This window comes from Molothrus ater, chromosome 7 (assembly GCF_012460135.2).
Source record: "Molothrus ater isolate BHLD 08-10-18 breed brown headed cowbird chromosome 7, BPBGC_Mater_1.1, whole genome shotgun sequence".
Classification (NCBI taxonomy): Eukaryota; Metazoa; Chordata; class Aves; order Passeriformes; family Icteridae; genus Molothrus; species Molothrus ater.
The window spans coordinates 1670669-1693172 of NC_050484.2; the positions used below are offsets into that span (position 1 = coordinate 1670669).

The following is a 22504-nucleotide window of genomic DNA, read 5'->3' on the forward strand; positions in this document are numbered from 1 at the left end:
AAGGTCCCTTCCAACCTGAACCATCCAATCATTTCCATGAAATATTCAGTGATGTGGAATCACAGAATCACTGAGTTGGAAGGGACCCACAAGGATCATCGAGGTCCAACTCCTGTGCATTTTGGAAATGAGCTTTTCTCCTCCTCAGCTCTTCCCCCCCCCCCATTCTTGCTTTTCCTTGAGCTATTTCTTCTGAAAATTCCACACAAGTGCTGAAAGAAGTTCAAGTGGCAAAAACAGGTTGGGGGGGGGGGGAGGTGGGGTGTGTGAAAAAAAACCTTTCCATCTTTATTTTCCCAACAAAATCTGAATAATTTTTTAAGAGTTAAGGAAAAAAAAAAAAACCAAAACAGCTAAAAATATAAATAAATCCCTTTTGTCTGCAAATCCCTGGTGGGAGTTGGGCTGAAACGTTCCTGAGTGACTCATTCCTGGGCAGCCCTTTGCCTTTTTGGATGGAAACTTGTCCTCAGCAGATTTTCTGGTATTTTCTAACCTGCCTGTGAGGAGGTGTTTCCTTTGTGGACTGAGGTAAAGGAGGCGCCTGCTTCTCCTGTGAAATTCCCACATCTGCCATCAAAGGATGGCTGCTTCTCCTAGAAAATGGTGATAAAAGCTCCATCAGTGTTTTCCTTCCCTGCCTCAAACTTGTTCATGATGATGGCCCTGGAGAAAAAAAAATGTCTGCACTGTGCTTGATCCATGAGCTGGGAACCTGTGGCTGGATCCTGCTGGAGACACCAGGCTGATGGATTTGGGTTCTTCATGCTCCTAAGGTGTCCACAAGGATTTCCAGGGCCTTTCATGCCCCTAATGGAAATAAATGATAGGAAAAGAATGAGGGAAAAGCAGGGAATCCCATAATTTAATTGGGAGAAATTGAAGTGTAGGACAATCTGGGCAAGGCTGAAAATCCTAACCAAAATTCCGACAGAGTTGCTGTGACCCACACCCCTCTGGGCACACTCAGTAGGGAACACTGCCTTTTTTAGGGCTATTTTTCCTTAATTGTGTTAATTCTGATGGCTCTTTACTCAATTTTAGCCCTTTTCCCTCACTGTCAGGACGGATTGTCCCAGTTTCCCTGAGAGCAGCGGGGTGACTGTTCAGCTCTGTCTCATGATGATGATGATGATGATGATGATGGGTGGGATTTTCTAGTCCCTGCCTTTCTGTGGTGTTGCAGTAGAATCTCCACTCCACACCCTCTGCTTTCTCCTGGCCAGGATGGAAGGAGCAAAGTGCTGGACACCTGATGGAAGGTTAGAACTCAGCTGGCTGATGACGATCAGTGCTGCCTGTTTTCTCTCAGGACAGAGGGATTTAGGGCCATTTGCAGCAGGATTGACTTCCTGGACTCCAAGCAACCTTTCTGTTGTCATCTCTGTGCTTCCAGCCCCAGTCCTAATGACATCCTGGATGCTGGAATTCAGTTCTCCTCCCATCTCTCATTCCTGTTTTCTGTTGTTAATGCACGCCTTCGTGTCCACTTCAGAAACCACACCAATTCCCCAGGAAAACATCGGGCTCTGCTGAAAACAGGGGGGATGAGGGATATTTTTTCCCCCCACCTCTTTCCCCACAGATGCATTTATCACTAGGGCAACTTCACTTGAGAGTTCACTACAAATCCAGGCCGATGGCTTGGATCCAGGCAGGAGAAGTTTTATGGACTGAGCTAAGCGTGAATTACACTTCTGGTCACGGCATTTTCTTTTCTTTCTTTTCTTTCTTTCTTTCTTTCTTTTCTTTCACTGTGACCCTGGCATCGAAGCAGTTACAATTGCAAAGTATTCCATAATGCAGCTTTTTTTTCCTGCTGCTTGGAAGGTCTGGGAAGAACCTAGGTGGATTTAAAAGGTGTGGTGCCCCTGGAAAAGGGCGTTGGAGGTGGTGGTGGTGGTGAGACTAACCACTGGTTTTAGCACCAGGTGTAAATTATTCTCTTTTTCAGGCAAGGCTCCTAAGATGTCCATGTTTATCCAGGAATGAGAGGGAGGTGCATTTTCTTCTCAGTCTGGCACTAAATGCAACCACTGGCTTCATTCCAGGGAGTAAAAGCAGTGGGTTAACAGGAGTTCACCCCTGTGATCAGGGGAGGAGAAGGAAAGGAAAGGAAAAAGGAAAGGAAAGGGAAGGGGAAAGGAAAGGGGAAAGGAAGTAGGGTCCTGGTGGGAGCCCAGTGGATGGGCTGGTTCCTTTCTGGTCATTTCTAGTGATCCCATTTCCAGGAGCAGGATGGCTGAACTTGTTTTATTTGGAGGATGAGGAGCACAGTTGGGAGAGCATGGGGAGTTGGAGGATGTGTCCGCTCAGGAGGGGCAGTGGGAAATCTTAGTGAATGTGGAGGGGGTGGTTGAGGGATCCTCTGGAGCAGCAGGATTTATTTATGTATTTATTTATTGAATTTGAAGGGGTTTTTTTTTTACATTACTTCATGTTTAGGAGCTGGAGAACAGATCTTGCCTAACGGGTGAGCCAGCATGTGTTGCTGTGTTGGATAATTGACTATTTTTAGACCCTGGAAGTCTCCTCCTGGAGGCTCCAGTTTCAGTGTCGATTGCCAACAGCCTGTGCCCTCAGCTTGGCACAGCTGGTAGGAGCTGTCAGGATATGCTGGACAAAAGGATTTCTCCAGACATGGAAAAAGCGTTTTCCAGGTCTTCACCAAATGGTGAACGGTGTGCAAATTTCCACTTCCCCACTGCAGCACTTGGAGTGATATAAATTGGCAGAGTTTAGTGCTTTTCCCCGTGGGATTTCTCTTAAACACCGATGGATTCCCAGAGCTGGAGGCTGAGGCTGCACAGTCACTCCCTCTCACCACCACTGTAGAAGAACTCGTCAGGACAACTTGGGATGGGCTGCTCTTCACGTGCATTTAAGGAAAAGTTAAAAAAAAAAAAGAAAAAAGAAAGGAGATAATCAAAGCCTAGTTCAGGAGACAAACTGCTGGAAAATATCCTGGGATATGGTCTCTAAGAACTTTCTGCCTTTATTGCAGCAAGAACTGAAGCAACCTCAAACCATGAGCAACTCCAGCTTTGTCTGTCCTGTTTATCCATCCCTTTATTCGCCTCTAGAGCTTTGCTTTCCCACATGGATATATTGCTAATAAACAGTGCTGCATCCTCTTCTCCCATTTCTCGCCTGTCCACACTTTCCTTGCAGGAGAAGAGAACAATCAGCTCCAAATTAAAAAAAAAAAAAAAAAGCTCATGGACCAACATGGTTTTTCCTCTGGATGAGCCTCCATCACTCCACTGGAGCTGAGGGAGCTCATTAAATGCATTCCCATTAAATGGGTAAGGGATGAAGCAGGGAATGGGATGTGTAGGGCTGCTTCCCTGCCCAGGGTGGACACAGAGTGGGGCACACAGAGCCTCTGGATGCAGCTGTAAATTGGGGTTAGAAACCAAGGCAGGAATTGCCTGGGTGTGCCTCACTCAGTAGTGTAAGGGCTGCGGGCAGGGGAAGGTGGCAGTGCTAGTGAATCTGAAATTCCCATCAATCCCATCCCCTCCTGATCTTCCAGCAGGCAAAGGGAACGGGCTGGATTTGCAGACTGTGCCTGTCTCCTGCGTGTTCCTCGAGCCCAAAGTACAACAGGCACAGGAATCCATGTTTGCAGCCAGAGCCTGGATGGATGGATGGATGGATGGATGGATGGATGGATGGATGGATGGATGGATGGATGGATGGCCACCATTCTCTGCTGCCACTGGAGACGAGAAAATGTGTGCTTAAAAGCTGAGGGTGTGTTTTAAACGCTTGTAGAGCAATTATAAGGATATAAAGCTGTTGGAGGGTATTCAAAGAAATGTCACAAAGATGGTGAAGGGATGAGGAACAGCTGAGGGCACTTGGCTTATTCAGCTTGGAGAGGAGGAGGAGGAGGAGGAGAGAGAGGGAGGAGGTCTCAGTATGGCTGGCAGCTTCCTCCTGAGGGACAGCTCCAATCTCTGCTCTCTGTGACAGGGACAGCACCTGAGGGAATGGCTGGAGCTGTGGCAGGGCAGGGGCAGGAGGGAGATCAGGGAAAGGTTCTTCCCCCAGAGGGTGCTGGGCACTGCCCAGGCTCCCCAGGGAATGGGCACAGCCCCAGGATGCCAGAGCCCAAGGAACACTTGAACAGTGGTCCCAAGGGTGGGATTGTTGGGCTGTCGTGGGCAGGGCTGCACTGCAGGATGCTTGTGGATCCCTTCCAAGCGAAGATGCCGGAAGCTGCGCTGCGGGAAAACCGAGATAAGATCGGTGAAATGACCAGAAACAGGGAGAACAGGAGCCCACAGAAGCTGCGGGACGCTGTCCGGCCCCTACCCCCGCTGTCCCGGCGGGATCCACAGCGCCCTGAGCGGAACGAGCGGCCGGGCCAGGCCGGGCTGGCGGCTGAGGGAGGAGAGGCCGCGGAGCACGGCCGGGAGGATCCACCTTAAGGGGATCAGGAAGCGCAGCGGGGCCAATCAGGCCGGGCAGGGAGGCCGGGAAGGAGGAGCCGAGGGAGGGACCGGGGCAGGGCGAGAGAGCGGGGCCGGCGGGGCGCGATGGCGGAGGGCGGGGACGCGCCCGCCCCGGGCAGGTACCGTGGGCAGGGGGGTGCCGGGGGACAGCGGGGTCGCAGCGCTTTGCCAGCCCTTTCTGACCCGCCGTGTGCCTCTCTCCAGCGCAGGTCGCAACCTGAAGGAGTGGCTGCGGGAGCAGTTCTGCGACCACCCGCTGGAGCACTGCGAGGACACCCGGCTGCACGACGCGGCCTTCGTGGGGGACCTGCCCACGCTGCGCAGCCTGCTGCAGGACGAGAGCTTCCAGAGGTGGGCATGCCTGCCACACACACCTTAAAGAGCATCCAGTGCCACCCTGGGACACCTGCCCCCCTCCCAGGGTGCGCCAAGCCCCGTCCAGCCTGGCCTGGGACGCTTCCAGGGATGGGGATTTTTGTGGGAGAGGTGTCAGGAAGGACGCTGTGCTCGCTGTCCTCACAGCTGCGCCTTTTGGGGGCTCCCATCTCAGCCCTTTTTCTTGGGAGAGGTGTCAGGGTGTTCTTCCCACTGTTCCCACAGCCTGCGCCTTTTGGGGGCTCCCATCTCAGCCCTTTTTCTTGGGAGAGGTGTCAGGGTGTTCTTCCCACTGTTCCCACAGCCTGCGCCTTTTGGGGGCTCCCATCTCAGCCCTTTTTCTTGGGAGAGGTGTCGGGGTGTTCTTCCCACTGTTCCCACAGCCTGCGCCTTTTGGGGGCTCCCATCTCAGCCCTTTTTCTTGGGAGAGGTGTCAGGGTGTCCTTCCCACTGTTCCCACAGCCTGCGCCTTTTGGGGGCTCCCATCTCAGCCCTTTTTCTTGGGAGAGGTGTCGGGGTGTTCTTCCCACTGTTCCCACAGCTGCACCTTTTGGGGGCTCCCATCCCACCCACTGGTTTTGGGGAGAGGTGTTTCCTAGGATGCTCTCGCTGTCCCCACAGCCTGCTCCTTTTGGCGAGCCCCATCTCATCCTTTTTTTTTGCATAGCATGGTTTGGGTAGGAAGGGACCTTCAAGCTCATCTTATCCCACCCTCTGCCATGCCATAGGCAGGGACACCTTCCACTATCCACTATCCCAGGTTGCTCCAAGCCTGGCCTTGGACAATTCCAGAGATGGGGGTTTTTATGGGAGCGGTGTCAGGGTGGGAGGATGCTCCCTTTTCCCCCAGATCATTCCCCTTGTTTGCCAGGAGGCAGATCTCACAGCTACTCATGAGGCTGTGGCAGCTGTGCATGAACTCTTTGCAGATCAGGATAGGAATGTGATACCAGGAAAACGGGAGCCTACGGGTAATGGGGAAAACATACAAAAGGGATTATAATCAACTATAAACCTGAAACACCCCATGTTACAAAATCTGCCCAGTGCTAACCCTGTGACTGTGGGGATAGTTAATTAATTTTCCTGCATCATGGGGAAATCTGCTTAGAGTGCTAAATGTCTCCCAGCCTCAAAAAAAAAAAAAAAAAAAAAAGGTGTTATTTCAGCAAAAAAATGAGAATGAGCCAGCCCTTCTCTCTGCTACCTGGGCAGCTGGGGCTCTTGGGACCCTTGGGCTGAGGGTTTTTTTGGGGGAAAAAGCAGAGTTTGACAGGAAGAGGAGGGTGGGGCCCACAGCTCCATTCAACAGGTGATGGAGTGAGCAGAGAAGTGATGTCTTTGAATTGGGAGGCAGATATGGACCTGAAAGCTCATCCTAATGCTAACCCTGAAACGGGCAGGGACACCTTCCACTGGTAGCTCCAAGCCCTGTCCAGCCTGGACTTGGACACTTCCAGGAATGGGGCAGGCACAGCTTCTCTGGGCTACCAGTTTGGGACATCTCCCTTTAAAAAGGGACAGAAGGGAGAGGCTGTTTTGATTTTTTTATAGGTGATTTTTGAGGCGGGGTTTGTGCAGGTGTGCAGCCCCTGGCACAACTAAAGCCCACAATCCAAGCATTGCTCTGCTTCACCTGTCCAGGCAGCCTCTGTCAGGTGATTGACAGGAGCTACTAAAAGTGCCAGAAATCAGAGAATCATATCCTGAGTGGAAGGGACCCAGAGGATCATCCAGCCCAACCCCTGTCGCTGCACAGACACCCCAACAATCCCACCCTGAGCATTCCTGAGAGCGCTGTTCAAGTGCTTCCAGACCTCTGGCAGCCGTGGGGCTTTGCCCATTCCCTGGGGAGCCTGGGCAGTGCCCAAGCTCCCAGAGGGCACCCTCCTGGAAGGAATGGGGCTGCTCTGACTGTGTTGTATCCCCCCTGGCAGCCGGATCAACGAGAAGTCGGTGTGGTGCTGCGGCTGGCTGCCCTGCACGCCGCTGCGCATCGCCGCCACCGCCGGCCACGGGCCCTGCGTCGACTTCCTGCTGCGCAAGGGGGCCCAGATCGACCTGGTGGACGTCAAGGGGCAGACAGCTCTCTACGTGGCCGTAGTCAATGGGCACCTGGAGTGTGCCAAGATCCTGCTGAAGGCCGGCGCTGACCCCAACGGGAGCCGGCACCACCGCAGCACCCCGGTGTACCACGCGGCGCGGGTGGGGCGCGCCGACATCCTGCGGGAGCTCATCAGGTCAGAGCTGGGGCTGCCTCTCCCTTTCCCCCTGCTCCCTTGGGATGCCTTCCCTCCTCACCTGTTCCCACAGCCTGCACCTTTTGGGGGCTCCCATCTCTGCAGCCTCCACGCCTCTTGGAGAGGAGAGGTGCCCAAAGGGACATTCTTGGATTTCCCATCACGGGGCTGTTCCCACCCGTTCCAATCCAAGCCCAAGAGTGGAGTCTCCAGTTCTCAGCCTGCCATCCATTCACATCCAAACCTTGCAATCCCCCCCCACTTCCACCACACCCCTGACTGGAGTTACAAGGGAGGTGGATTCCCCCAAAAAACTTCCCTGGGTGCTGGGTTTTCCCTCAGGCAGCACCAGCAGGGCTCAAGTTGTAGCAGGAGGCTGTGGGAACTGGAATTGCTCCTTCTGCCTTTAAATCTTCCCATTTAAAAAGAAGGAATAACCAGGCGTGCCCTGGTTATTCCTTCTTTTTAAAAGGGAAGATTTCTGTCCAAGGGATTGTTCTGGACAACTATGTGGGCCACAGATGCCAAATAATAAGGGATCATAATGGGAAAAATGTAGGTTGTAGGGAGAAATAGTGAAAGAGAAGAAAATTGAAGGAATCCCTTTGATGACCTCAAATGCTAGAAAATAACAAAAGGATTTGAATAGGAAAATATTCAAAATCCTTGGGGATTTTCTTCCCTTTTTGAATTTTCATACAAGTACAGCTTGGAGGAAGAAGGGGAGATAATCCCCCCCTCCTTGCTCCTTTCCCAACAGGCTGAGCGGAGGATGTTCCCATCAGCAAGGGCTTGTTGATACAGGGTTCAACTCGCTGCATTCCCAAAAATCTCCCCTGCTCTCTCCACCCAGGCAGGGTGAAATGTAGCAAATGGTATTTCAGCAGCACAGGGAGAGCTGATGCCTTGATTTATGTGTCTGCTCCTTGGGATAGCTCACCAGCAATATTAAAAGCAAGATTTTGGACAACTTTCAGGATTAAAAATTAACTGGAGTTTTTCCAATCTCTTTTTATTAGGCAATGTCTCTCCCAAGGCTGCTAAGCTAATACTAAATTGTCAGATTGCCCAAAATTTCAAATATCTCAAGAGTAGGGGTTTCAGAGATCTGTACAGAGTTACTTAGTGAAAAATGCAGCCTTTATGTTACAGGGATTTTCAAAATGTTAGATCTACAGGATTTGGCAGGGAGAGTGCAACAAGGAAGACACTTTTCCTGAGATAGGAGGGAATATTTTGAGAGAACCTGAGCCCAGTCAGGTGTGCTGCAGGTGTGTAAACATCACCTGGTTTGAAAATCCTGTTGGGATCCCTGAGCATTCCTATAAGTGCTGAACCAAGCAAGAGGTGAAATCCCATCCATGAACAGTAAATCCACATGTGGCTATGGAGTGGGGATCCATTTTACTGGGAGGCTGCTGGAAATATTTAGGGTTCTAATGCCAGGGTATAAATGGCATTCCTGATAATTTGGGATCGTGCTGTGGTGGGAACCACTGCTACCTGCAGTGGAACAGAGGGTAGCAAGGATGAGAGGATCCCTTTGCCAGGCTAAAACTGGGAAAAAGAGAGCTGCCAAATCACCCCCATCCCTCAGGTGCATGCCTGACCCTGCTAAAAGCAGAATTTGGGGGTTTGCTTTGAATTGAGAGCTTCCACTGAGAATTTTGATGGTAGTAATGGGGGAGGAAAGGACTGAAATGGAGGGAGATCTGCTGCCTGCTCAGGAGGCAGTGGCCTTTAAACAGCCCTGTGGAAGTCCCAGAGCAGCACAGATAACTGTCCAAATGCTTGTGTAATTTGATTTTAAGGGGAAAAATGCACTTTATGCCATCTGCAGCTCTTAGAGGAGTCTCTCAGCCCTTGTTCTGTGTGTGCTTAGTTGGAATGAGACTCTTGCCATGCTCAGAACTGCAGGATTTGGGTAAATATTTGTCAGATGGGGAGCAGTCCCCGCTGGTTTCAGCGAGAACCGTGCCTGCTTTGAGGTAGGATTTGTCCCCAGGTATTTTCCTTAGTTTTATGAACTCCTGAAGGAATATCATGCTGTGTAGGAAAATCCTGTTTCTCTGAGTGCTCAGTTTGTAATTTGGGGAGACAAACTGGTGAGTGAAGGAACCTTTTCTCCCTCTGTGGGTAGAACAGACAGGGCTTTGGATTAAAACCAGCTACTCCTTAGGGATTGTGCTGTTTTCCTCCTTCTTTCCATCCAAGCTGCATGAGAGGTACATGGAATTACTGTCTGAGGGAATCCCCAGTAGATTCCAGCCCCTCCAGCTCCTTTGGGAGCAGGGGTTTGTCATGGGTGTTTCGCTGTGGAGTGCAGATTCCTGTTTCTATTTCCCTGCTGTTTGGGATCGAGCGCCTGTGTTGCTTTTTTGGCCCGTTTTGTCCTGGTAGGGAAGTTATTTCAGCATCCCTCTTCAGTGGAGTCATCTGGAAACATCCCTGCTCCCCAGGCAGCTCATTAGCATCCAGCATTACTGTGGTGCTGGCTCAGGGCTGAGCCATCCCTGGTGCCAAGGCACGAGAGGAGAGAAAATACAGCTAAAAGTTCCTGGGTCAAGATAAGGAATGGGAGAGATAAGAAGTAGGGGAGATAAGGAAGGGGATCGATCACTCACTAAATACCATCACGGGCAAAACAGACTCAACTCAGGGGTATCAGTTTAATTTATCCCTAATAAAAACAGAGCAGGGTAATGAGAAGTGGAATCAATCTTAAAAAACACCTTCTCAAGGGGGAAGCAACATGGGGGAAGCTTCTGAAAATACCACCCCTGTACCCTCCCACCACCAAAACCAGGCCATGCAAACCCAATCCACCAGGAGGGCAAGGATGTTGCTGTTCCTCCTCTCTCCAAATCCCAGGTTGTTATGGGGAGGGCAACATCTTTGCTTCTGGGATATCACACTGTTGTCCCCACTCAGAAGTGCTGCCAGGCCCAACATCTGAGGGTAGGGACCACAGAATCACAGAATAATGAGTTTGGAAGAGACCTCTAAGATCATTGAGTCCATCCTATGCCCTAACACCTCAACCAGACTATAGCACCAAGTGCCATGTCCAGTCTTTTTTTAAACACATCCAGAGATGGTGATTCTACCACCTCCCTGGGAAGAGCATTTTTATTACTCTTTTTTATTATTCTTTTGGGGAAAATTTTTTCCTAATATCCAACCTGTACCTTCCCTGATGTAGCTTGAGGCTGTGTCCTCTGGTTCTGTCAGTGCTGCCTGGTGGAAGAGACCGACCCCACCTGTCTGCAACCTCCCTTCAGGGAGTTGTAGAGAGCAATAAGGTCACCTCTGAGCCTCCTCTTCTCCAGGCTAAACAACCCCAGCTCCTTCAAGCATTCCTCACAGGGTTTGTGTTCCCAGCCCCTCACCAGCCTCGTTGCCCTGCTCTGGATGGCTCAAGCATCTCAAGCATCCTTCTCAAACTGAGGGGCCAGAACTGGACACAGCACTTGAGGTGTGCCCTCACCAGTGCTGAGTACAGGGGAGAATGACCTCCCTACTCCTGCTGGCCACACAAAATCAGAGCAGGGTAATGAGAACTGGAATCAGTCTTCAAAACCACCTTCTCAAGGGGGAAGCTGTGACAGTGTTCACAGGGGTCTCAGGTTGAAGGAAGAGATGAGGATCTGACTCCATGTTTCAGAAGGCTGATTTTTTATTTTATGATATATATTATATTAAAACAATACTAAAAGAGTAGAAGAAAGGATTTCCTCAGAAGGCTGGCTGAGAATAGAATAGCAAAGAATGATAACAAAGGCTTGTTGCTCGAACTCTCTGAGCCAGCTCACTGTGATTGGCCATTAATTAGAAACATCTAACATGGGCCAATCACAGATGCACCTGTTGCATTCCACAGCAGCAGATAATCAATGTTTACATTTTGTTCCTGAGGCCTCTCAGCTTCTCAGGAGGAAAAATCCTAAGGAAAGGATTTTCATAAAATATGTCTGCGACAGGAAGCTTCTGAAAATACCATCCCTGTACCCTCCCACTACCAAAACCTGGCCATGCAAACCCAAACAATCCACCAGGAGGGCAAGCCAGTGCAGGCAGGAGCCATTGGCCTTCTTGGTCACCAAGGCACATTGTTGCAGACATCTTTTCATGTAAAATCCTTCCCTTAGGATATTTTCTTCCTGAGAAGCTGAGAGGCCTCAGGGACAAAAAGTAAACAATGATTGTCTGCTGCTGTGCAATGCATCAGGTAGATTTTTGATTAGCTCATCTGAGACAGCTGCCTTTTGTTATCATTCTTTTTTTTTCTATTCTTAGCTTAGCTAGCCTTCTGAGAACCTTTTCTTTTATTCTTTTAGTGTAGTTTTAATGTAATATATATCATAAAATAATAAATCAAGCCTTCTGTAACATGGAGTCAGATCCTCGTCTCTTCCCTCATCCTAAGACCCCTGTGAGCACTGTCACAGGACATTGCTGGCTCATATTCCACCAGCTGTCAACCAGCACCCCCAGATCCTTTTCCAAAGGGACGGGCAGGTTCCAGAGGTTCTCTCTCCATGTCCCTCAGCCTCATCCCTTGCCATTCCCAACCTTCCCTCCCTTTCCCTGGCGCAGGTACGGCGCGGACGTGGACGTGAACCACCAGCCGGCGTCGCGCGGGCCGGGGCAGGCGCTGCGGCCGCTGACCACGCTGGTGGTGTGTCCCCTGTACATCAGCGCTGCCTACCACAACCTGCCCTGCTTCCGCCTGCTGCTCCAGGCGGGAGCCGACCCGGATTTCAACTGCTGCGGGCCCATCAATGTGCAGGGCTTCTCGCGGGGCTCGCCCGTGTGCGTGCTGGACGCCGTGCTGCGGCACGGCTGCGAGCCCGCCTTCGTGCGCCTCCTCGTCGACTTCGGCGCGGATCTCAACCTCGTCAAGGTGGAGGCCCTGGGGCTCGAGGCCACGGGGAGGGTCAAGGTGAACGCCGAGGCGCTGGAGGTGTTCAAAGAAGCCAGGGGTGAGTGGGGTTGGGGTCCCTGGAGCGGCGCTGTTGGTGTGGGAGAGCGCTTTGGAGGGGTTGTTTGAGCTGTGTTGGTGTCCTCACTTCAAGGGCCTTCAGCAATTAGATGGTGGGGTCTAACAAGCTGGCAAACAAAACATTAATGACTTTTCCTCTCCCTCCTTTTCCCCTGTTGCATTCTGCACCTTCACACGGTGTTTTCCCCTCTTGAGTCCTTTAGCAGCCCAACCTCTGTTACTCCGCCTTTTTTATCTCTCCCAGCTCTCTTCCATTGACTTTTCCAAGGCATAGGGTTCCTATCTGAGCTGGGTTTTGGAGCTGTGGATCACCAGCTCTCCAGAGCCACACAGGTGTGTCCCAGCTGTTCCTGTGTGACCCTGGGCTCTGGATCCAGGAGGGAGTTTGATCTGGACAGACTGGTTGGGAAGGAAAGCCACAAACAGTGGTAAAAAGGGGCAGGAGGAAGCTCAGATGGAGGTGAAAAAAGGTGGGGAGAAGTGCAGCACCTTGGAAACCCACCTGGTGAAGGCCACAGCTTGGCACCAGGGGTGCAAGTGGAGTTTCCCTCTTGAATTCCAGAGAAATTTCAAAGGGATTCAGGCTCTGGGATACAATTTACATCCCCAGATTAGTCAGCTTTGTAACCAACCATGGGCTTGGTTTTCAAACCTGCCTGGGATTCTGAGGAGGGAGGCTCACATAAGCTGGAGTTCCATTAGTCCTGGGTTTAGTAGGCAAATGGGGCTCCTCAGGTGGAGCATATGGGATAATAGAGTGGTGCCATGGAGGTCCAGTTCCTGAATCAGCATGGGCACCACTATCCCTGTGCTGGAAGAGCTCTCCATGGACTCTAAGGAAGCCCTCAAAAGAAAGTTGGGATAAGGCCTGAGCTGGCAGCCAGTGCTGTTGACATAATTTTAAAATGATCCAAATAGAACGGTGGAGTTGGAAGGGATCATCCAGCCCAACCCCTGGCCCTGCACAGACCCCCCAACAATCCCACCCTGAGAGCGTTGTCCAAACACTCCTGGAGCTCTTGAGGCTGTGCCCATTCCCTGGGGAGCCTGGTCATTGCCCAGCTCCCTCTGGGGGAAGAACCTTTTCCTAAAATCCAGCCTAAACCCCCCTGGCACAGCTCCAGCTGCTCCCTCAGGTCCTGCTGTGGGCTTGGCAGCGATGGCCTCCATGGTCTCCAGCCCTTCCAGCCTGCCCATGCAGTTGGAAATCTGCTCCAAACCCAGGAGCTTTGACCTCCTCACGAGGCAGGATTTGTGCTCACTCAGCTCTCCCTCCCTGCCTTGGTGTTGCTGGTCTCCCTCTCTGTTTCCCCAGTAATGCCTCCCTCTGTTTTTCCTTTCAGGCCGCGCCCGGAGCCTCTTGTCTCTGTGCCGCATAGCTGTGCGGAGAATCCTTGGCAAATCCCGCCTGGATCTGATCCACAGCCTTCCCATCCCAGACCCCATTAAACAATTTTTACTCCATGAAAACAGTTAAAGGGCAGCTGGCTGCTTTTGGGGACAGTTTGACTTGGTAAATGAGTGCCCTGACAGAGCCAGGTGCCAATCCTGCCTCTTTTTCCTTCATGGAGTGCACATAATTCCCTGCTCCTGTGGATTTTTTTTTCTCCTCCAGATTTAGGGTGCAGTGATTCAGTGTCTTATCTCCTTGGGGAGAGGCTGCTAAAGTGTGTGGGTGTTGCTGGAGCAAATACAATATATCCTGTAGCTGTTGGCAAATGTGTAACCTCTGTTACTGATCTGTGTCACACACACACACACACCGGGGGTCTCTGTGGCATGGTATTTCTGTGTGGGGAAGGTGTCCCTACTTTACTATTTTTCCCATCACAGCACATAAAACCAGAAGTTCCTACCTACATTTTACTCCATATCCCATGGTAAGACCAGAGAAAACCCACCCAGATCCACATAACAGGTCTGTTTTGTTTGCACTGAGGAAAAGGGAGAAAAAAGGGGTTTATTTTGAGGAGTTGGGAGATTTTGTGCTTCTAATCACAATGTTGCATCCAGCAGCCTGGGCTCCTTTCACTTCCAGTGCCTCTTCATGCCACAAACTCCCAGAAGAGTCATTCTGCAGGGAGTCAGCAGCCTTTTGTTGCAATCTCAGGGTCAGCCAGTGATGTGCTCAGTGCAGAGGAATCCTTGTCAGAACAGCAATTTTAGAAGGATAGAGATGGTGATGCCTTAGGATCTTGGGAAAAATCTCAGGTGATAATTGGTACGTGCTTTAACTTTTCTGATTCAAGTAAAATCACTGTGTTATAAGTTAATTTTTTTTTGGATGATTTTTTCTTTGCTAGCTCTTCTTCCCATGCTCATCCAGCTGGCAAAGGTAATTTTCCACATGTGACCTTAAAGATCAGAGAATCCCAGCTTGGCTTGAGTTGGAAGGAACCTTAAAGCTCACCTAGGTCATGGGCAGGGACACCTTCCACTATCCTGGGTTGCTCCAAGCCCTGTCCCTGGACCCTCTGAGCTCACCCTGTAGGCCTCAACGTTGGTTCCAAAATGTTCTTTTCCCAGAGGCATAAATAAATGCAAAAGCCAACCAAAGCAGAGGATATTTCCAGACCTTCTCCAGGTGAGGCGCAGTGGAGTGGAGCTGTGGGCAGGTGAGGAGGGGCAGTTCTGCACTGTTCCCTTCCCAGGCCTGCAGCTGGTTTTGGTTTTCCCGGCGCTGGCAGCGAGTTGTGCACTGGCTTTATAGAGGTGTGAACATGCCTGGGAGATGCAAACAGGTTGTAAAGCCTCTTGGCACCTGGCTGGGGGATCCATAATGGTTTGCAGGAGCTCACTGTGCTCCCAAGCTCCAGTATGGGGAGGCAGAAAATGAGAAGGGCTGGCTTGAGAAAGTGCCACGGGAACAGCTTTTGGGGTTGGTTTTTCCCTGAGGATTTTTAGTTGGTTTGTAAAGGGGACCCCCAGTTGGGGTGAAGGTGGTAGGATGGTTGTGGGGAGAGCTGGAAGGACCCTCAAGGATCACCCAGTCCAGCTCTGGACAGACAGCCCAGCAATCCCACCCTGTGCACCCCTGAGGGCATTGTCCAAATGCTCCTGGAGTTCTGGCAGCCTTGGGGTGGGAGCATTGCCTGTTCCTGTGCTCAGCCCCCCTCTGGGTGGTGGTTCCACCTGGAATGAGCTGCTGTGAGTGAGCTGATATTCCTCAGTGGGAATGTCAGAGGGTGGCCCAAAGAAATTGAGAGGATGGACTCAACTCCGTGCTTGATGTAAGTCTGGTCTGTAATTAAAGCTGAGCCTGTTACAATGTTAATTAGATTCCCTTGAGCATGGATCTCTCCAGATCTAAGGATGGTTCTCCCAGCCCAGCAGCAAACCAGCCTGAGGTTCATCAGTGACTTGGAGATGCGGAATCACGGCTTTGGAGTGCCTGGATCATCCATCCAACTTCCATCTTCACTGAGGGACTTTGCCTCTGGAAATGGCCAAACCTTTGGCTTGAGGGCCTGGAATGAGTCCAACCTGGGCACAACTCACATGAAATTAAGCTGTAAGTGCCCAGGATTCTGTTGGAATGAAGTCCCTGTGGAGATTGGTTGCTGTGGCTACTTAAACCCAGCTTTGCTGAGCTGGTTTAATACACAGAGAATTTGGAATTTTCACTGTAGAGAGATAATAATCTTGAAATAGATTCAGGATATTCATAGACTTCATTGTCCTGTCCTATAGGGCAAAACCCTGCATCCTGTGCCTTACCCTGTCCTTTTAAACCCAGGAAACAATAGTCTTCCAGTATGAAATCTCAATAATTGATGCCTTTCTGTCCTTTCACACTATATAAACAGCATTTCTTTTTGCCTCAACTTAGACTTCACCATTCCCTCCTATGCAACAAAGCAATCCATTTTGTACAGGTATTTTTCCCATGTTGTCCATGGGACATGCTCAGATAGTGTGAATAAAAATTGAGCTTTGTGAAGCTGTGGGTGGAAATTAAACATTCCTGCAGTGTAAATCCCATCCATTGTAAAATGCCCATTATATTTGTGCAGTATATATAAAGTCTGTATGGCCTGGCCTTGCTGGAAGCTTGAATGAGCCAGGATAAGAAGATTTGGCAAATGCTTGAAGAATCAAACCAGGTCTGGAATCAGCCAAGCTGCTCCAAAGCTGTCCTTTCACATTGGTTTTCTTGCTTTTGTTGCTAGGGGAGAATTTCCAAGGCACAGGATGCTGGTAGCTGGGATGCAAATTGAATTTCCTGCTCATTTTGCAAAGGGTGGGGGAAAGGCATCTGTTGGGTTGAAGTGGTTTTTTGGTTGGTTTTGGAGCTTTGTTTGTTTGTTTGCTTCTTGTTTTTCAATCTCTGGAGTCAAGTAAAGCCCTTTTTACCCCAACTTGAGTTACAGTACCTTTTTAGCCCTTCCTCTTCCAGTGAAGAAAACTGTGGCACGACACCACAGAGGGGACAAAATGCCACTTCCAGAAGTGCCCAGCAGTGCCTGTTGGCTTTTCCCAGGGTCAGAATGGTTTGGGACAGCAGCAGGAGCAGACCTGAGGGCAGGTGGATCCACCTGCAGCCCACAAAAGGAGCAGGATGGCTCTGGATTTGGGAAAGGCTGGATCCTGCCGGCCTCTCCCTGTGCTGTAGCCACTGGAGGGGGCCGGAGAACCGCGGTCCCTGCCTGGGGGTTACAGGGACAGCGCCGCTGCCACCTCCTGCCTTGCCCCTCCTGGGCGATCTTCAGGGCATCCTGAATTTTTTCCACCTTCACACCGGGCTGAAGAGAGCTCTTTAAACCTCTCATTCCTGCCCCTGCTCCCTTGGTCGCTCTGGAAATGCAGCTCCTCAGTTTGTCTTGGCGTGCAAGTAGATGTAATTCCTCAAAATATTTTTTAGATTTTTTTGTTTTGTGGCATTTTCACTGGAAAACTCCCTACAAGCTTGAGCAGCATGAGTTTCTGCTGGTTGCTGTGTTTTTCCTGAGGATTAGCATGTGTACCTGAGGATTTAGTCCATGCAGCTGCCTCCAGGCAAGGGCACAGTCCCTTTTTTAGGATTCCTGCTTTTTTCACTCAGGAGATGTTTGTCTGATCTGCTGCCAGTGTTTCCTCTGAAGGCAAAACCAGAGTTTTTCCTGAATTGGAAGAAAAGGATCAAATGGTCTGGAATTATGGAGATGAAAAACAAAGCCAAACAAGCCTTAATCTTAAATTTTAGCACTTCCAGCCTCGATATTATTCTAATTTGGAGTGTCTCCCTCCTGCCTCTTCATGCATCTCCCCCCAGGCCATCCCAAATTGGTACCCACAATTCAGTGACATCATTTCTGTGCTGCAGCTTGGAACTGGGGATTTATCCTCAAACAGGAGAGATCTGTGTGTCTGAGCTGCCAGTTTGGGGACAATAAATGTGGAATTGTTTAAAGGAATTGAATGTTATTTACTTGTGCCCTTCAGGACAGACAAGCTGTGATTTCTAGTCCCCTCTCACTGAATTTCCTGTGTGACAGACTCACCTGAGAGCCTGTCCTTGCTTTTATAACAGCATTGCAACATGTTCCTTATTACTCACCCTCGTTAATCTCATTCTGAGATCTGCAGCAGCGAGGAAAATATTTCTTCTTGCACTGTGTGATGCCCAAATATTCACTCTGGGCTATGAGAGCTGACCAAATCTCTGGCAGTCTCAAAGCATTTCCTCTAGGATCTGTTGTTCCCACTCCCCAGGCGCTGCTGGGGAAGCCCCAAGTTATTTAACTTTTTATTGTTGTTCTCCATCAGCTCCTCCAGCCTTGTCTTCCTTCCCAGAAGAGCTCTTTGTGACCCCTGCAACTTGCAACCATGAAGAAAAAGAAAGAAAAGCGTTGTGAAAGGAAAAGAAGGAGAAGGTTCTTGTTGCCCCTGGATCCCTGGAAGTGCCTGAGGCCAGGTTGGACAGGGCTTGGAGCAGCCTGGGGTAGTGGAAGTTGTCCCTGCCCATGGCAGGGGGATGGAATGGGATGGGATGGGCTTTAAGGTCCCTTCCCACCCAAACTTTCTGGGATTTCATGGAGAGGGCATGGGCTGCCCAAGCCCTCCCCAGCCCTGCACAGTGACAGGAGGCTGCAGCCCCCACAGAGCTCATCCAGCACCTTTCCCATTCTCCCACCTGCATTCAGCACCTTTCCCATTCCCCCACCTGCATCCAGCACCTTTCCTATTTTTCCCTTTGCATGCAGCACCTTTCTTATATTTCCTTCTGCATCCTGCACTTCTCCCTGCCCCAGCCCACATGCCCTGCTCTGTCTTCCACCTCTTTTCACGTGTTTTGCTGTTCCCCTTGTTGGTGCCTGGCAGAGGGCTGCAGCGTGCTGTTGTTTACAGGAAAGTGCTCTTTGTTTCCCCAGCCTGCAGCATCTGGTGTTTGTGAGAGGCACGGCGCAGCTTTCCAACAGAAACTCAGCCAGCCCCAGCCTGCCTGGCCAGGAGTCCACGTGTGCCACCACGGCCTTGCTCCTAAAAAGGGTCTAAAAACTCCAAAATGAGACAAGCCAGGCTTGGAGCAGCCTCGTGGAAGGTGTCCCTGCTCATGGCAGGGTGTGGAACAGGACGGGTCTTTAGAGCTTTTCCATCCCACAGTGCTCTGTGATTCCACGATCCAGCACAGAGAGATAAATGAAGGCAGGATGGGTAGGATGGAGCAGCAGAGCTCGGTTGATTTATGGCTCCAGCCATCCCACCCCCAAGGCATCAAGGATGATGGACGAGCCGTGCACGCTCCCCTCCCCGTGGCACAGGCTGTCCATGAGCTTTCCAAACATACCAGGGTGAGGTGATGCTTGCAGACACGGCATTCCCGCTGATGGCGCCTTTCCACCATCAGCTGAAAGCTGCTTGGGGAATTTGGGAAGCTGGGCTCCAGCCATGATCTGCTTGGCCAACCCTGCACTTGCCTTTCATTTTAATAATTTGGCGACATCCATTTATTTTAACGTTTCACAAAGCGGGGCCTGCGTTTCCTCAGAGAAAATGAGAGTTGAAGGATGGTAAAATGCCTCCATAAATTGGAAGTTAAATTAAGGAACAGCTTTTAGAGCACTGAGTGCTGTTAGCCCCACGTCGTGTCACTCACGGCATTGAGAGCCTGTGGCACCCGTTGGAGGCACAGGAGATTTAGGAGGCACATGGAGTGGGCTGGATTGTTTGGTGAGTGTTTCTGAGCCTGCTTTTGTTTGCAGTTGGAATGTATTCATGGGTTCACCCCTTGTTTCACTTCCCACAAGATGCAGTTTTTACCAAAAATTTCTTTTTTGGGGGATAATTTTAGCTATTGGGCATTTTATATCAGTGTGGGAACAGCTTCTGGAATTTTTATCCTTTTGATCTTATCTTTACACAAGGAGTGTTTACAGGGACCTGGAGTGCCAGGACAGGGGGGAATGGCTTCCCACTGCCAGAGGGCAGGGATAGATGGGATATTGGGAAGGAATTCTTTGCTGTGAGGCTGGGGGGAGCCCTGGCACAGGGTGTCCAGAGCAGCTGTGGCTGCCCCTGGATCCCTGGAAGTGTCCAAGGGCAGGCTGGATGGGGCTTGGAGCACCCTGGGATAGTGCAAGGTGCCTGTGGCTCCTGGGCATTCACCTCCAGGTCCATCTTACTGAGCTGGAAAGGAATTTGGCTTTGTAATAAATAGATTGTAATACTGTTGTCTGAAGGTGTTCAAGGCTTTACCTTCATCCAAGCAACCCATAAATCCTATAAATATCATTAGGCAAGCAGGAATTCCCAGCTGTCCTAAGTTCCATTTAGTATCATGTCCTTTAATTATCAATCTCCATTAGTGCAAACTTTCTCCAAGCTGAAGCATTCTGGAATCCCAGAGGGATTTGATGGGCTGGAAGGGACCTTGGAGCCCATCTCACCCCACCCCTTTCCATGGGCCAGCTGTGAGATCTGACAATTGAGAGCTATTTTTGACCCAGCAGCCCGAGACACTGTCTGGTCCCTCTTGCCAGGAGTTGTTCTTGCTGGGTGTTCAGGAAATTTTGGGCTGGATCCATCAACTTTCAGCTCAGTGATAACCCGGGATATTTCATGCACGGTGGACCGTGAAGGATGCGGGGATGTCAGCAGAAGCCATTGTGCCAACGCAAACAAGGCCAGGAAGTTTTACTGTTCCCATTGCTGGGAACCTTCTTCCTCTTCCCTCTGTGGATGTGTCTGTGCATCAAGAGAGGCCAAAAGGTGCAGGTAAACATAAATCCCATATTTCTGTGCTATCCAAAGACAAAAAAAAAAAAAGGGAGAATTAGAGATTATTTGTACATTCAGACTTCTGGAACTTTGAGCTTTGTGCTGCTGTGAACAGCTGCAGGTTTGTGCTTGCTTCCCACAAGAGAGCATTCAAAATGCCACACAGTCATGGTGAAAATGCATCATGTGCACTCTGAACCAGCACAGAATTCACTGGGAAGCCTTGGCTGGACTTTCACTTTGGTTCCCAACTGGTGTCCATCCAGCTAAAGGAAAAGCTCTTCCTCCAGAGGCTGCTGGGCACTGCCCAGGCTCCCCAGGGAATGGTCACAACCCTGAGGCTGCCAGAGCTCCAGGAGCGTTTGGACACTGCTCTCAGGGATGCACAGGATGGGATTGTTGGGCTGTCTGTGCAGGGCCAGGGGTTGGACTCCGTGATCCTTGTGGGTCCCTTCCAGCTCTGGAGATTCCATGGTTCTTTTCCCGGGCACTAAAAATGCTCTCCTGGCTTTGAAGTGCTCGATCTGGTTAGCAGGGGTCAGATGTTGGAACGTAGCTGAGGATATTGCATGGGCTGATTAAAGCAAGGCATCTGGCATGGATGTCCTCCTGCAGATAGGTTTCCATGGAAAACAGTTCCCATGCCATGAATGTCACCCGAGGATTAGATTACAGATCAGATGGATCTCGTGTGCTTCCTGAGACCACCATTCCTCCCAGATGGAGCTGGTTCCACACCCCAGAGTACTGCTCAGGGGTCAGGCCCACAGCTCCCTCCTCCTGATGGGATTCCCCATGTCCCTGTGCAGGTGACTCCATCAGTTCATCATCATTTTGCCTTCCCAGTGTCCGCAGCTAGCTCTTGGCCTCCTCTGCATCCCACACGGGGAATGGAGCCATGACCTCTCCGGTTTGACGTGGCTTGGATCCCATGGGAACATCCAAGCCTGGGCACAGCCAGGCCCATTTTCTCCTTGAACTCAGGGTTTTTCCATCACATCTCTGTGCCCAGACTCCCCGAGTCCAGGCTGGTTGCTGTGGATGAGTGCCACGTCTGGTGGCTGTGATTCACCCCGGCGTGCGGGAAGCCCAACCCAGCGATTCATTTCCCTGCAGCTGCCGAGCACTGACGTTGGTTTAGCCCCACTGGGGACAGGGAGAGAGGATTTTTCACCAAATGGCCCCGAATGCTGAAGTCCCCACGTGTTTCAGCTCTTACTCACCCTCTCCTAGCAGCAGAAGTAGCTGCTCAAAGGATGGGTCAGAGTCTCCCTTTGTGCAAGGTGACGTCGCCCGCTGGAGAAGTAAAACCAGTTTATACCAGAAGGTTTTAGTGGGTTCAGGACTTCCAAAGCCCAGTGAGAAACTGGACCTGGGCAAACTTTATTGCTGCACCTTTCACTCTTGATTTATGCCCCTCTGTTCACCTGCAAAGTTGACAAGGAGCCGTGGATTGTGGGCACTTCAAGTTCTGAGTGGCCTGGGCACAGCAGGTGCCCAAGCAGCACTGAGAGCCCCATGCTGCAGCACAGAACCAGGGCATGGAGGGGCCCTGGGCTTTTTGGGTCTCCAGGCAGATGAGGGACAGGCAGAACTTGATTTTTGGGTATGTTGTGGCTCATGGGACTTGCGTCAGGCTGCAATTCAGCAGGAGCCAGTCTCTTGCCGGTGCTGCCAAGATCCAGGAGTTAATTCTTATTCCATGAGAAGGCCAGAGCTTGGATCCAGCCAGTTCCCTGGGGTGCAGGGAAAGAAACGCTCTGAGAAATAAACACAGACACAAACAAACACCAGACTTGGCGTGCGGCTTCGCAGGCAATGGGAATATCTTTTAGATTCCTGCCGAAGTAATTGGCCTGCAAGGAAGCTTCCCTGCTCTGCCCTTTGGCTCCTGGGGAGGCTCTGCTTGCCAAAATGCTTTGTGGTCCCTTGAGCTGTGCCTGGGCTGGACTCTGTTCTTCTGCCCAGCCCAGCCCAGCGCTCTCCCGCGTGCTCGTCCTGTTCCTGGTCTAACCTATTCCCAGGGATGTGCTCTGAGCCTCCTTCCCAGGAGCCCCACCCTCTTCTCGTGCATTTTATTCCCATTCTTGGTGCTGCTCACAAAAAAGCTTCCCCAAGTCTCCCTTGCTCCTGCTGAGGGTGCCCTTTCTGTGGGGTCTTTCCCGTGTTGCTGGGGTAGGATCTGATCCCATGATCCCACCTGGCTCTTCCCTCCTGAGCCTTCATTGCAT

At 50.9% G+C, this 22504-nt stretch overlaps 1 protein-coding gene across 1 annotated transcript; it reads left to right on the forward strand.

Annotated features, from left to right (window-relative positions):
* The first annotated feature begins 4540 nt into the window (after positions 1–4540).
* Positions 4541–16435, forward strand: ASB1 (ankyrin repeat and SOCS box containing 1). Its single transcript, XM_036387176.2, has 5 exons — positions 4541–4579; positions 4665–4811; positions 6773–7075; positions 11672–12057; positions 13421–16435. The coding sequence occupies exons 1-5, from the start codon at positions 4545–4547 to the stop codon at positions 13552–13554; spliced, it is 1005 nt and encodes a 334-aa protein (XP_036243069.1). The 5' UTR covers positions 4541–4544; the 3' UTR covers positions 13555–16435.
* Positions 16436–22504: the final 6069 nt, after the last annotated feature.